Source organism: Arvicanthis niloticus, chromosome 8 (assembly GCF_011762505.2).
Source record: "Arvicanthis niloticus isolate mArvNil1 chromosome 8, mArvNil1.pat.X, whole genome shotgun sequence".
In the NCBI taxonomy this organism is placed as follows: Eukaryota; Metazoa; Chordata; class Mammalia; order Rodentia; family Muridae; genus Arvicanthis; species Arvicanthis niloticus.
Genome location: NC_047665.1, coordinates 77,167,905 through 77,183,465, shown reverse-complemented (window position 1 = coordinate 77,183,465; position 15,561 = coordinate 77,167,905). Strand labels below are relative to the sequence as shown.

The following is a 15,561-nucleotide window of genomic DNA, read 5'->3' as shown; positions in this document are numbered from 1 at the left end:
ATATGTAACATTTATTCCTGATCCCTGAATCTTAAAGAAAATGTGGAATGTGCATCACAAGAAAGGACTATCTGAACAGGACATTGGTAGTCCAGGTATTAAAACCAACAACTGACAAATGGGACCCCATAAACAAAGGATACAGTCACTTGAGTGAAAAGGCAGCTTACAGAATGGGAGGGGCCAAAGACTTCAGCAGCTATACATTTGACGTAAGAATCTAGAGACACATTTAGATGCAGCTTAAAACCGTTCTTGTGCATAGTTATTATACCAGCTGTGTTCCAAAGGACTCTATATACTACTACACAGCTATTTGCTCATTTGTGTTCACTGCTGCTCTATTCACAATAGCCAGGAAATGGAAGCCACCTAGATATCCATCTACTAATGAACAATGAAAATATGGTTTATATACACTATGAGTATTATTCACCTAATTTCCAAGTAAATTTTTGATACTGAAAAAGTCTCATTCTGAGGAAGGTAACTCAGTATGAGAAAAACAAAAAGCCGCAGTTACTCTCACATACAGATGCTACCTAGCCTTGTATGTTTAGTTAAGTTGAAGTACCCAAAAGCAGGAAACTAATAAGGCTTCATGGTAAGGTTGATGGGGATGTGATATAAAGAGGAACAAAATAAAAGGGGAAAGACACTAAATGTATTTTAAAATACCATATGGAAAACCACAGAAGCTTCCTAAAATAATTTACATAAGCTTAATACATATATAAATATCTTATAAATACACTGACATGTTCACGTTATACAATGAATTATCTAAAAAAGAAGGAAACATCATGGAATTTCCAAGTAAATGTATGAATTGGAAATTATCATTCTGAGAGAGGTAACCCAGAACTAGAAAAGAAAAAAAAAAAAAATTACTGCATGTTGTTCTAACTACTGTATGCTAGTTTTATATGTGAAGTTTAATTGTAGACATTGTCTCTTCCCACCTCCAAACCAAAGCTTATCAAATAAAAAGCCCAGTGATAGCTTCCAGTTACCTTTTTTTGAGTTGTTAATCAGTGGGATCCATAAACAACACCCCTTCTTGCCCTCTAAGCATCACTGCTAAGACCTCTACTGAAGATACCACATACTTGAGCCATAGGACATGGAGAAACCAAGGTGGTACCAACTGGCTGGCTTTCACTGTATGCTTTAGGACCCTTGTATGCTACAATAATGACTAACCTGGAGAGACATGCCCACTAGTGTAATAGTGACACAAATATTATGGGAGTTACCAACTACTTTTAAAACAGTAGCTGGCTAGGGCATGACCCAACCCCAAGAACCTCTTATTGCTTAGCTGAATACACAAAGTATATTTAACTGTCTTTATACCCATATATAAGTGAACTTCTCAACCCTCAATGGAAACCCACAGCCATAGATAATAAAGCTAAATGGCTTATCAATGTGCACAACCATCTTTAAATCTAGCTGCAGAAAATCAGACATTCTCTTCTGGCCTCCTCTTCTGTACAATCAGACATGGCAAACAGATATAAACATAGGGAAAAAAAACCAACTAGACATTATTTTCTTAGCCAAGTCGGACAGGAGTTGCAGCATGACAGTTTAAGATATAAAGATAAAGGGACAATATAAAAACACATACCAGGCTTATATATGCAGTTTTAATAAGGTGAATTAGAGAAGGATGACAGAAAAGGAACATTTGGAAAAGGCAAAAAGCAGAGCAAGCACTGACATCATGGCCTGACAGACTGCTCAGGACAGTCCTAGACTCTAGCAATATCCAGTCTCTTGCTTACATCATTGTTAATCCAGGGCCCCTACATGCACTCACAGCAAACAGCAACCTGACCCTAAAAGCCAAGCTGGCTAGTAGGTCAACAAGGCACTTAGTTTCCCCACACAAAGAGCATATCTTGTTCTCAGTGTCCTAAACACAGTCTAGGACTGTAGGAAAACTCTATTCCTTAATTTGTATGCGTGGTCCTTCCTGATGTGTTGTTACTGTTGGACGAAACTAGTAAGAGCTTCATTTAGCATAAGCACACATAATGTCTAGAATCTTACAAAGGACTAAAAATTTAATTTAAACTCATTTAAACTCAAGAATCCTAACTTCCATCTGAGAAGGAGACACTGGGGTCAATGGCCATTTGCATTAAATAGCAGATTTCGCCCATTTGTATCAATGCACAATCATTGATTTATCTGCACTGTAGGAGAAAATAACTTGATAAGTATTTTACTGGCACACACCTGTACTCATAGCACTTGAAAGACAGAAGGATTACCCCAATTGGTAAGAGCAGCCTAGTCTACATAGAGGAATTGCTAAGTAAAACTACACCTAGCAAATAAGCTCAAAATATCAACTCATTAATTAAAATTTTAAAACAAGATTAATGTAACTTAAGCAACTCATTTTTTAAAGCTTGATGACAAGACCTTCCTCATATGCAGTCTCATTACTATCCAGGAAAAAAGCTTGACTTCTGTGTTCTATGTATTCTCAAAGACAGAATACATACGACAAAATATGCCTTAAAAACTGAGAAATGGGGCTGGAGAGATGGCTCAGAGGTTGAGAGCACTGACCGCTCTTCCAGAGGTCCTGGGTTCAATTCCCAGCAACCACATGGTGGCTCACAACCATCTGTAATGGGAACTGACACCCTCTTCTGGTGTATCTGCTACAGTGTACTCATAAGTATAAAATAAATAAGTAATGTTTAAAAACTGAGAAATGAAATCTAACTGTACAATTTTCCCACTGTAAGGAAACCCATGAATCAAATACAAATTAATACAAAAGATACTTAGCAAAGAGCTTGATCTATTTACAAAAAACCTTGCAATGAAAAAATATTTTCAAACATCAAATTATTTCTAAGGAAGGGTGTAATTCAGTGGTACAGCGACTGCCTAGTATGAGTCCCTGCCTGGGTTTCACTCCCAACACAAAAAGTATCTAGTATAATGAAACATAAAAAGCATCTAGGATAGCAAAGAATCTATGATATGCAAAGAATCATTAATTGCAAGTACCAGTAAAGCTTAATAAAAAGAAAACTAAATAATGACAATTTAGAATTCATGTAGACAAGGGCAAAAATAAATAAATAAATAAATAAATAAATAAATAAATAAAAGACAAACTAATCAATGTAGACATGGGCGAAAAAAGTCAAAAAGCAAACTGAAATCACATAGATACAAATAAAAAAGATAACCTTGGACTCTGAATCAAAGCCTATACAATATAGACAAAGCAGCAACACTTTCATATTTAACATATTCCAATAAAAGCTATTATATGGGGGAAAAGGGAATCAAGACAAGTTACTCTAGCCTACTTTAAGATCAGGTCTCAAAATAACTTCAGCCCCAATTTTTTTTTAGCCCATATGTTAATTCTACATATGTTAATTTTCAAAACACAACCAGCTTTCAAAGCACAACATATACCGATCATATAAGAAAGTTCTCTGCCAGGTGTGGTGGCATACACCTTTAATCTCAGCACTTGGAGGCAGAGACAAGGGGATCTTTGAGTTTGAAACCAGCCTGCTCTACACAGCAAGTTTCAAGCCAGCCAAGGATAGATATTGAGACTTTGTCAAAAAAAGAAAGAAAAGAAAAGAAAAGAAAAGAAAAGAAAAGAAAAGAAAAGAAAAGAAAAACAAAACAAACACAAAACAAACAAACCTAAACTAAATACATGGCCAGGTCTGGTGGAATAAGCTTTTACTGCCAGCACTTGGGAGGCAGAAGCAGAAAGATCTGAGTTCAAGGCCAGCCAGTACAATGCAACTTTGAGGACAGTCAGGGATACATAAAGAAAATTTCCAATTACCAAAATGAAACAAAAATGATGTCTTTTTTCATTATGCCAAAATATTAGCATTCTTTATTACTGGACAATGCTCAAGCGTCTGTACAACTCAACTGTCTCCAACAGGCACAGCTTTCTTTGGTATTGATAAAGATTCAAATGTATTGTTATAAATCACAAATGCTGAATGCAAAAAATATTTTATGCATCCTTTTCTCATACTAGGCATAATATTCTAAGATCATACTTTGCAAATATTGTTTTTAATCATTACCCGATAAGTTCTATGAGGTTAAAATAGGTTAGAATTTTTCAGAAAATGTTACATCATACAAATTCAAATTAAAAACTCACAAATTTTTTAAAATTTAGGCCTATTAATTTATCAACCATACATATCCGAAGTATTCTTTAAGTGCTACTACCTTGAAAGCTTATGTGTGGGTCAGTGTGTGAGATAACTTAGTTCAGGTTCATACTACACTTTAAGTGTACCAGTCAATGAACAACTTTCAAGATTGAGCTCTTTCTACCACGGGTTCCCAGGATCAACCTTGTTGTTTGGCTTGTGCTATAAAGTGCTTTGATCTGATGTCTCATTTTATGTCTCACAAATATACAATAAATAAATTATATGAATTGCTGGCACCTAAATATGCTAACCTATATGCTTGTTTTTCAAACCAGCAAGAACTCAAATTTACTACTGAACTGTTCTAGTGCTTAAAATAATTTTATCTAATTTAACAGTGGCTACAATTACCCAAATTTGGTATATCCACTGATCTATGCAGTTGCTAATACCAATTAGAAATCTCTCTACTGGCAGACATTAGCTAGATACCTTTGCCACTAGACATTAAGTTGGTTATTTAAGAAGCATACAAATTACAATACCATCCATTTATATAGGAAGGTGACACAGAGAAGTCCTTAAGCTGTATGCAGAATACATGTCCTAGCAAATAATCACTCTAACATGCAGGTTCCTCACGTTGTCAAGAGTTGGAAACCCCAGAACTTCATATTATAAATACATTAAACTAGTTTTATTTAAAATTCAATTTTCTAGGTTCCAGCTCCTAACTCCTATGACTTAGAGTAATTCAGATGTTATCAAATAAACTGCAGCATGCTCTTCTTGCAATCCTGACAAGCATTTGGTTACCATTTCTCCACACTCACTGGTTTTTATTTATCAACACCCCCACCCAAATTTGCAAATGGCACAATGGATGTGAACAAACGTTATCAGTCTCTCCAGTCTGTCTTATAGCTCTCTTTATTCAACTATCCACCGCTCTCCTTTTTTTCTAGCTCTTTGATATTGACACTAACTTTCAAGTATTCAGGAGTGCATGGCATATAACCCCATCACAGAAGCTGGCAGGCAAATTACCATGAGTCAGAGGCTAGCCTGGGCATACAAGACACTATCTTAAAAACAAGCAATCAAGCAAGTAAAAACTGAAAAGCCTTCTCAGAATAGTAAGAGCAGGCCTAAGAATTTCAAGTTGCTGAAAAAATCTTAAATCTCAGAGCAGCATGAGCGTAACAGCACTTTAACTAGATTGACTCTACTTCCTATATGGGAAAGAACTATTTAACAAAAAGGAAAAAACACCACTCAGGGGCTCAGAAAGTGGCAGTGAGCACAAAATCATCTTCTAAGTAGTAGGAGAACTCCACTTGAAGTATAATCTGAGGGCAGAAATAAAGTTTTATGTACAGGGAAAACTCTAGCTTACTGCTTTCAACAGCAGGGCCTAAGGTTTTAATTCATTTCATCAGCACACCAGGATACACTATGAACTGATTTCAGATTAAGGTATCACAGAAGTCCTTAAAAGAGATGAACATATAAACTTAAAATACCAGGCTCTGGAATGATAGAGAGTAAGTGTCCTATCACTTGTTACAGTGTCTCACAGGTACCAGCTCAATGTCATCTTCTCTTTAGCATCAGTTAACTGAAATGTTACCCCAAAGCCACACTGCATACACACAGAGGAAGAGGTATATTTTCAGCCAACACAATCATAACTTTCCTATAACTTATAAAGCCAAAGTCACTGGTGTGTTAACACCAGCTAAGTAGATTGATTAGTTTGAGTAAGAGATTATCTTAAACAGTCAAAATGGACCATCCAAATGTTTATATTATGAAATAGAAATGCAAAAAAACCCTCACTAGATAGTGATTGCTTTTAAAAGTAAAGCAGAAGAGAAAAACAATGACATGACAAAAAAAATGTAAGAGAAATAACTTGTTATAATTTTTTTAATCAAGATTTACAATCACACCGGGTGGTGGTGGCGCACGCCTTTAATCCCAGCACTTGGGAGGCAGAGGCAGATGGATTTCTGAGTTCGAGGTCAGCCTGGTCTACAGAGTTAGTTCCAGGACAGCCAGGGCTACACAGAGAAACCCTGTCTCAAAAAACCAAAAAAAAAAAAAAAAAAAAGATTTAGAATCACACATGCTTTGACAGAGCACAGTTGGGTGTTTTCTCAAATTAAGGGGAAAGTACCAGAGTTGAAACAGTAAGACATTGAGACTGTAGATTGCAGGTATGTTCCAGCACTACAAAAGTGTAGGCAGGAGAATCAGGAATTCAAGGCCAGCATGGGCCACCTTTTCAAAATGATCAAAAAATAAAAACATTAGGAGCTGATGAGAAGGCTCAGGATAGCGGTGCTTGCTGCCAATCCTGGCTTGAGTCCAAACCCCAGGCTCCACATAATAGGAGAGAAAGAATTTCTGACCTTCTTACATGCTCCCCACACAAGAATATGAATGCAAATTAAAAAAAAAAAAAGTAGGGATGCTGATGCATGATCATCAAGACTAGATAAGGGTACTACATTGAAACCCTATGTCACCAAAAGAAAAAAAACAAAAATCAGACTGCTTACCTTTTAACCTTACTCTGTTGATCACAAAATATTTCGTGTTTTTTTAACTCACCTAAAAAGATTCAATGACTACATTTCTATCTATACTACATAAGATGGCTTTTGAAAGAAAAAGTTGTTTTCATTAGACAAACTCACTCTGCAAAAGAAAAACAAGCTTAATTCACAGGTGGCAAACTATAGTTTCTTCCTACAGAAATTTTTGGTAAATAGAAAACACTAGCATGTAACAACTTAGCCTAGAGCTATACAAGTATAGTGGACTATAATGTCCAGTCCTACCTTTGATATTACAAATTAGGTAAAAACTAACCACTAAGAAAAGCTTAACAAAGGTACAAAGATGATAAAAGGCCAAGTTTTAAACTAACCTATTATTCCATATTAAACACTATCAAATAAATTTTTAATTTGGTCTCACTTCTGAGTTTAGAACCAGCAGAAAGAGACAATTTCAAGACATGCCTATCAATAGTTTTCTGTTTTATTTCCTTTTTTGTAGAATTGTAAAAATAGCAAAAACTATTTGTGGTACTTTCCAATGTCAAAATGAGGCCCAAGTACAACTCAGAGCTTTTTATTAATGATGGAAAACGCTGTCTAAAACGTACCATGATGAACATAGGATCAAATGGAATAGGATTTCATAAAAAGATACAGACATTATTAAACTACAACTAGAAAACTTAAAATTTCCAGTGATCAGTAGTGAGTAATTCTTCAACATATTAGAATGTTACCCAAAATGTCTAGTACCTTCTGAAGTGTGGGGAGTCTTTTTTAGAGTTTACCAGCTGAGCATGTACCATCATCCAGAAGGATTTCAGATTTCCTGATGAAGCATGCTCAACATACACACTGAATAGATTATAAGATGAGAGCATTTCCAGAACTGATGGGATGGATAAACAGAACATATAGCTAGGCACTTCAAATCCTTAGAAGCAGTACTTAACTTACTCGTTAAAGCAGTTTTCCTTTCTACTAAAAACAATTTCCAACTTGAACAAAATATGTAATTGTGCAATTTTACTAAGTTCACACACGTGTAGGTATATACATACATACATTCATAAATACATATGTACATCCATACGTACATATTTCATCTAACCAAGGACTCCAAATATACTTTCACTCATGGAAGACAGGAATATTCTAAGACTGAAGTTCTGTGACGTTTCATAGAATCACTACAAAGATAATATACCCTAAGTTATTTGTACCATTAAGGGTTTGTTTTTTTTTTTTAATTACTTAAAACTCTTAAGGATTCTCTCAAAGATTTTTTTTCTTGTTTTTGAACACAATGAAAACAAAAACAGATCCAGAAACTGTGGATCACTCAACTCCCAGCACTCAGGAGGAGGCTGAGGCAGTAAGGTAATCACATAAAGCCCTAGCTCAAAGAAAGAAAAAAAAGTATACACTATATACACATGTATAATGAACTTCCAAAGATGTACTCTGAACTAAAGATTGAGTTTATGAAAAGGAGATGAACCTCTGTGGATTTGGGGCCAGGCTGGTCTGTATCAAATTCCAAGCCAGTGAGTCACACTCAAAAAAAAACAAAAATTTTAATTAAAAAAAAAAAAAAAAAAAAAGATTATTTTATGGTATGTTCCATTCCTGCTGTAAAGGACTATGAAAGAATAGTTACGGTATCAGTTATGCTCCAGGAGAAGTCAGATAAAAAGTGGAAGTGAATTACAAAGTAAGGAATTTAGCAAGTAACTAGGGAGAAAAATTACTAACAAACTGCTTGCAAATGGAACTAATCAACAAAGACACAAATAAAAAGTTTTTAAAAGCCAATGAGTATTTGAGTTCATTTATGAAGGGGAATGAAAAAGTGAATAAAGAAAAAAAAAAAAACACAGAAGGCAAGCAACTAAACCACTAGACTAGGCCTGAGTGTCAAGTCAAAAACGCTAAGGAAGGCTCCAGGGCAAAGGATCTCATCATAGCTTGACTTCCAAGAATATCACACAACTCTTGGCACATAATATATATCCAACAATTGTTGAAAGAATAAACAACAGAATTTGATGAAGATTATTTCAACTCTAAAGGAATTCACTGCCTCACTATAAGGAGATGAAATCATTTACAGAAACTTTATTGAGTGCGTAAAAATAATTTCTTCCTTAATTTCGGGATGGATGGCCTAAATGGGTCAAGTTATAAAAACTTGTGAGTCTATCTGATCAAGTACCATTTCTTATTGTGTCAATTACCAAAATGGCTCGATATAAAGCACACTAAAAGTATAATTAGTTTTGTCTTCCACTAGTTAACAAGTAAAATAAACACAGAAGAGTGACTGATCAATAAATAGTACTACCCCGGTGTAGCAGGATAGTTTCCTGTTGTTATTTCCTACTTGATTTGGAATAAGCACGGTGATTGGGGAGGAGCTAATGTGGGAAGAGAGAGAAAGGAAGAGGAACGAGGGAGGAGCAAAAGATGGCTGAGGATGTGCACGGGTCTCTAGCAGTCTGAGGTAGCTATAATATCTAGGTTAGGTATTGGGTAAGGTATTGGGTAACAACGTTAATTGTGTGGGCATCTTGTTAATTGAGCATTACCAAATATATGTACCAATTGGATAGCCATTAAGTCTTCATTCTACTGGGTACCACAGGATGGCAGGTATCATCTGGGCTCAGCCAAGCTTTGTGGAGACAGCATGGGAGATGGCTCTGCCAGGGGCCATGGGTGCCAGGGGCAGTGCTGCAGGGCTGGCCTGAGCTTCGGTGACAGCAGAGAGAGAGCATGCCGCTCTTGGCCTCAGGCCTTGTCTAGTCGGGAACATGGGGGCCCCAGATGAACAAGCCAGACTGGATTTTAAAATATTATCCTCAACACCCCAGGATGCATGAAAAACTACAGAAAATTCACCCGTAAAACTGACAATCATATTAGTACCCAGAGTTTTCTAACATTTAATGTGCTACCTGCTACACTTATAAGCATGTAAGTTTATCTGCATAAGCACCACAAAGTGATATCTATATTCAATACAACCATCTTCCTCCCTTCCAATTACTCCATCCCAAAGCAATCTTCTGATTATTAATAATTCCTCAATCCAGTAACTAATTATGCAGAGGCCAGTGTTTCTCAATATATATGATCACAGTGAGGAAAGCTAATTCTATCCTAAGCGGCAAAATACAGAAACAAAAAGTGAAACAGAAGATGCAAAATATTTTCAAAAATTAAAGACATTTAGAACTAGTCATAAACAAAAATAATAAGCCCCTGGCAGTCTACTGTGATTCTCCTCCAGTGTTCAAGCAATACTGTGAGTAAATGTTATCTACTTAAGCAACATGAGGTCTTACTGTCAAAGAAAAATATGCAGCTTTTAATTACCTTAGAGAAATTATTTTATCCTGCAATGTAGGCTTTATAAGTAAATGTTACATTCATAAACTGTAAGCGAAGTCAGCCCGAGAATGTACTTATTCCCAGTCCCCACCACTGTTTGTGAGCAGGTAGCAAGCAGATATCAGCACTGTACAAACAATAAGGCTAGCTTACATCTTCCTCAGTTGTAGAGCTCATCTGAGGCCAGCCTCAAAACAAAAGGCAAAATAAAAATTGAAAAAAAAAAAAGACTGAGTGTTTCATCTAAACATCAACAGGACAGGCGAGGGGTGGGGTGGGGGGTGTTATAAAATTTTAAATGGTTACAACAAAAACTAATTTCGTGAATTTCAAAAAGCCTTTAATGGTTAGCTATCTTGATTTAAAAAAAAAAAAAAAAAAAAAAACCTCCTCTTTAAGTGTATAATTCACAATTACAATTAATGCCTGAACACCTTAGGAAATAATTTGAAGGAGCAATGATTTCAAACTAAAACCGAAATTCTTAACTCAAGTTTCTTTCTTGGGAAACTGTTAAGAAACTCTCCATTCATTAGTAAACATTTAGAAGACTGTATCTGTAAATGCACTATCAAACAATGTGTGCTCTGGGGTCCCCAATGGAGGAGTTAGAGAAAGGACTGAAGGAGCTGAAGGTATCTGCAACCCATAGGAAGAACAATATCAACCAACCAGGCCCCAATCCCCCCAGAGCTCTCAGGCACTAAACCACCAAACAAAGAGTATACATGAGGGGACCCATGACTTCCAGCTGCATATGTAGCAGATGGCCTTGTGGATCATCAATGGGAAGAGAGGTCCTTGGTCCTGTGAAGGCTCAATGCCCCAGTGTAGAGGAATGCCAGGGTGGTGAGGTGGGAGAGGGTAGGTGGGATGGGAGAGGAAGGATGGGATAGGGGATTCCGGAGGAGAAACTGGGAAAGGGGACATTGAAATGTAAATAAATAAAATATCCAATTTAAAAAAAAAAAAAAAAAAAAAAACCACTGTGTGCCTGAGCTAACACTAACACCTCCCATAGTGCCTGCTAAATTCAGAAATAAAACAAAACAAAACGGATTCAAAGTGCTAACACTAGCATATGGGGACTTTCTTGAATGCACTATTTTAACTCTCAAAGTACAGGATAGTTTAGGCCAGAGCTACTTACCACCTTCCCTCTCTCTAACTCTCTGAGTGTGCACATTTTTGGCCTTATTGTGACCTGTGCTGTCACTGTATTTGTTCTCAGGACTATTAGATCTCCGCAACATTTTGTTTGGTGGTGAAGGATCTGCGGCGTCTCGCATCTTTTCATGTCTGTGATCACCACTACTGGGGTGACTCTTTGACGAATACTTAAGTGCCTGTAAAACATCACCCCCCCAAAGAGGGAGAAAAATTGAAAATTTAAATTCAATTCCCAATTTAAATTACCAATTTTAGTAAGTCAAGTTCCCTTACATCAAAACTCAAAACTTCCATTTTCAGTACTTCCCTTATTCAAAGATGTAAACGCTCTCAGTTACCCTGCAACCCCTAATAACAAATGCAACCACAAAACACACAAAAAAAGAAAGAACAAAACTATTCGATTATGTAAACTTTTTTTAAACAGTATTTTGGCATACTGATCCTCCAGGAAAAAAAAAAACTTCAAAACTAAAAATCACTTTTTGACAGCTTAAATTACTATCCATTTAATCTCTACAACTAATGCATCCAAGCACATCTATAAATAAGCATATTTTAATAACTGTATTTTAAAAAAAATATTTTCCTCTTTTTTGATTCAAATAAAGCTCTATCCCTAATTTATAAACTCTTTCAGGAATAAAATACTTTTCAAAATGTAACAATATGTGCCAAAACAAACTGATATATGAACAGTGTTTCTAAGAAGGCATAACTCTAAATGCCCTTCAAAAAACAGTTTTACAATACAGTGTCTGAAGATGAACACATTGTATCAGTCCCAGAGGGAGGGAGGAAGGGGGAGGTTAATGTTTGACAGATGCAAATATCCCACGTCCCAGAAGCTCCTGTACAGTAAGTAACAAGTTAACAAGTAGCAGGTTGGAAACCTGCTTGCACTCTTGCCAGGCCAGTGGCTCCCACGTGTGATCCAGCATTCAAAAGACTAGACAGGAGTAAAACTGGAAGCAAGCCTAGACCACAGAACCTTGAAGGGGACACAGCCCTGTTCCTATTCTTTTCTCTTTTAAAAGTGATTAGGGGGATAAAGTGTTTACTTCTGTTGTCTTCAGACAGTATCCTGAGGACACTTCAGCAAACCTTTAAAACTTCACCTGCAAAACTTTTAGTGGAATAGACACCCAGAATCGTTTCTATTAGCATGAAGTACTAAATAAAGGAAGGTTTAAATTAACTTTAGCAAAAACAAAACCTTTCCCTCGAAATAGAATAATCTGAACTAAAAATAAACAAAATGGCAAGAGTATCATTACTGAGAGTAACTCAAGTTACTTCTCTCTTAGCCGTTCATCTACTTTTAAAACTTTCACATTCATCTCTCAGCGCCCCAATAGGATAGTAAGTAAATGGGCCTCTGAAGTCACCTATCACTACGATTCAAGTGACTCCTTCACAACGAAACCAAGACAGGTCTTCCCGCTTCGGGTATTTTTTTTTTCCTTAAAAACAAACAAGCAATCAAAAAAAAACAAAAGGCGAAACAAAACAAAATGCTGAACTTCCTCTAGTCGCCTCTCAAGATAAGTTCTTACATGTGCTTGGGGAATGCTAATAAAACCCAATACCGAATTTTAAGCGGACCAGTGGTGCTACTTTCAGATTTGTTGCACCAAAGGGCCTGTAGCGACTTCTGAAGCCTGCGCTCGAGTAGCAGTCCCTCCCTTCCCCCTCCAGCCCCTTCAATCCCTCCACCCCAGGATCGGCTGGTACCTGGAAAGGCTGAGAGTCCCCCCTCCGGTCGTGACAGCTGAAAAACAGTAAAGGACCGTCGTGTAAGACATCGCGGGAAAGGAAGAAAGCGGGTCCCCCGGCCGCCCCTCCCCACGGGCCGGCGACAAACGTACCGGCGCGGAACTGCGCGCCGTGGACGCTCCCGGGGCTCAGAGGCCCGGGTTCGCACTTGGGCCGCAACCGCAGCCCGCTCGCCAAGCCCTCCAGATCCCCAGGGCGCCCGCCTGTCTGCCCGGCCCGGCCCGGCCCGCCGCCTCCTCCGACCGATCCCGATCAGGGTTAACAACAAAAATGGCGGCGCGGCCAGCTCCCGATAAGGACGCCAGCCAGCCCGCCCGCCCGCCCGCCCGCCCGCCCTCCGCCGCAGCCCGGCCCGAAACGAAAAGACGATTTACCCATCACTGAGTCTCTGCTGTTTCCTCGCATACATTACCATCAATGCCCGGCTGTGTGTGTGTGTCGGGGAGGGGGGAGAGCGGCCGCGAGGCGGGCGGGCGCGCGCGCGGGCGGCGGGCGGGCGGCGGGCAGCCCCGGCACCAGGACTCGGCGCACCCTCGGCGGCTCGCGGCACCTCCCCGTTACTGGCGCCGGCGGTCCCGGGCCATCTCCCTCCGTCACTACCGCTTAGGGTCGGCCGGGGCAGAGGTGCCAACTACAGGGCGGCAGCGCGAGCCGGGGGGAGGGGGGCGAGAGGCCGTGTTCCGGTCCCCGCGGAGAGCGAACGCCTCCAGCACCTTCCCTCCTCCTGCTCCGCCGCCGCCTGCCCTCCTCCCCCCGCCGCCGCCGCCGGGTCCTTCTCGCCGCCTCCTGCCGCTGCTACAGCCGCCGCCGCTCCACCAACTACATCCGGGCTACTCGGACGCGGCCGCCTTCGGGAAAGCTCGGCAGTTTCCGCCACACCCCCTCCTCCCCACCCCGCGCGGCTCGAGAACGCCGCCTTCGGCAAACCTCGGCTTGCTCCCGCCCTCCTCTTCCTCCGAGGCCTGGGCTCCTTAGCCCCGCGACCCGTCAAGCCCTTCCGGTCGCTGCTTTGCCTCACACTCGAATCCGGCCACTCCCGTTCCACTTTAGGGGTAGTCGTGCTCGGGAGCCTGCGTGAGGCGGGCCCCGGGGCCTCCGGGCTGCGCGGGGTGGGAGCCGCCTTCGGGAGGAGAACCGTGGGGCGCGAGGGACGCCATCTCGGACTAAATGCGGAGCGGCGGTAGCTGCGCGTGCGCCCAGAGGCGCAACGGCGGCGGGGGCGGGGTGCTCTCCGCGAGGCGGCCGCGGCCCCCGCCCCTCCGGCTCTGTGCGGGGGTCGGAAAGCCCCTAATTGGGCGGCCCGGACCGTTGTCGCGGAGCCTCGGCGGGCCGCGGCGGAAGTCACCCTCAGCCGGCCAGGAGAACCCAGAACGGCGGCCCGGTGCTGTCACCCACCAGCGCGGAGCGTGCGCCGTGCCACTAGCCTCGGCCCTGCAGACGACGTAAGTGGCCGGCCGCACCACCGCGCCACGGAGCCTTCCTAGCTCGACTCCTGGGTCCCTGCTAGTTCATCCTCTCCCTGGAAGGAAATTCTTTCGAGAGTACCGGTGTCAAAGAAAGCGTGCGGCGTAGTGAGTGAGGTTGAGATGAATTATTTGCGATACCCGGGGAGGAAACGTATCAGTGACAATCTTTCCTTGGTGGCAGTCGACTGGTTTATTATTATTTACTGGAACATGGGCTTAACAGGAGGGATTGCAGTAAACAAAATAGAGAGCAGGATAAAACACATAAGGAAAACAACAATACCCCTTCAGGGTTTAAAAAAAAAAAACATCGAAAGGACTATTTGGTATCCAAAAAGTTAAAATAGTGTTAATTGTACATAATACGAGAAGAGACCTTGAAATCATAGTTGAAAAATATTTTTAAATCATGACAGCGTCGGTTTGTCAGATCCACTTGTCAAATAGTAAGATGATTATTGTGGCAACTAGTAAAATCCGGCTTAATGCCCACGGAAGCTCTCAGTAACTAAGAAAAAAGGTTATTGGTGCCTGAAGTGACAGGGGAGGGCTAAAGGGAGACATCATTATAAGCATTTTTTTAGCACTGATTAAACACAAGAAGCAATTAAAATATCCTTGGTGGGGATAGTCAGATCTTTCCTGTAAGGGTCCTTTGGTCCAGTCCCAAACACCATGTTGGAAGAGGGGGAATTTCTTGCACAGAAATTCTAAAGACTGGCATCATTATTCTTATTCCTTGTTCCCTTCTGATGAGGTAACGCTATGGAGGAAATGTCCAGATGTAGCAATGATGTTCGTTATTGTGTTTGCAAACTTACACAGTAAAATTTGTCACCCCCACATCAGCATGCACCAATGTACATGTGAGAATGGCATACCTGACAACATTGTCTGCCTCAGGAGTTGATGCCTCATACTGTAGACTGTCCTTTAACACTGTATATGTAGTGCCCTGGTTTTCACAGTTCATCTTGTAATCCCAGCACATAGACTACAGCAGGATCATAAATA

At 40.3% G+C, this 15,561-nt stretch overlaps 1 protein-coding gene across 14 annotated transcripts in view; it reads right to left on the bottom strand.

The window, feature by feature from the left end:
• The window catches only part of Wac (WW domain containing adaptor with coiled-coil), a 58,981-nt gene extending 44,747 nt beyond the window's left edge, over nt 1-14,234 (bottom strand). For 3 of the 14 annotated variants that reach the window (XM_076939676.1, XM_034509784.2, XM_034509788.2), the window contains exons 1-3: nt 14,009-14,149; nt 13,040-13,076; nt 11,286-11,481 (exon numbers count right to left, since the gene is read on the bottom strand). In XM_076939676.1, the coding sequence (XP_076795791.1) occupies nt 11,286-11,424 (139 nt within the window). In that variant the 5' untranslated portion in view covers nt 11,425-11,481; nt 13,040-13,076; nt 14,009-14,149. Of the gene's footprint in view, nt 1-11,285; nt 11,501-13,039; nt 13,077-13,173; nt 13,289-13,455; nt 13,893-14,008 lie in introns of those variants that run through there. The other 11 variants (XM_076939673.1, XM_076939682.1, XM_076939674.1 and 8 more) reach the window with 9 other exon arrangements.
• Nucleotides 14,235-15,561: the final 1,327 nt, after the last annotated feature.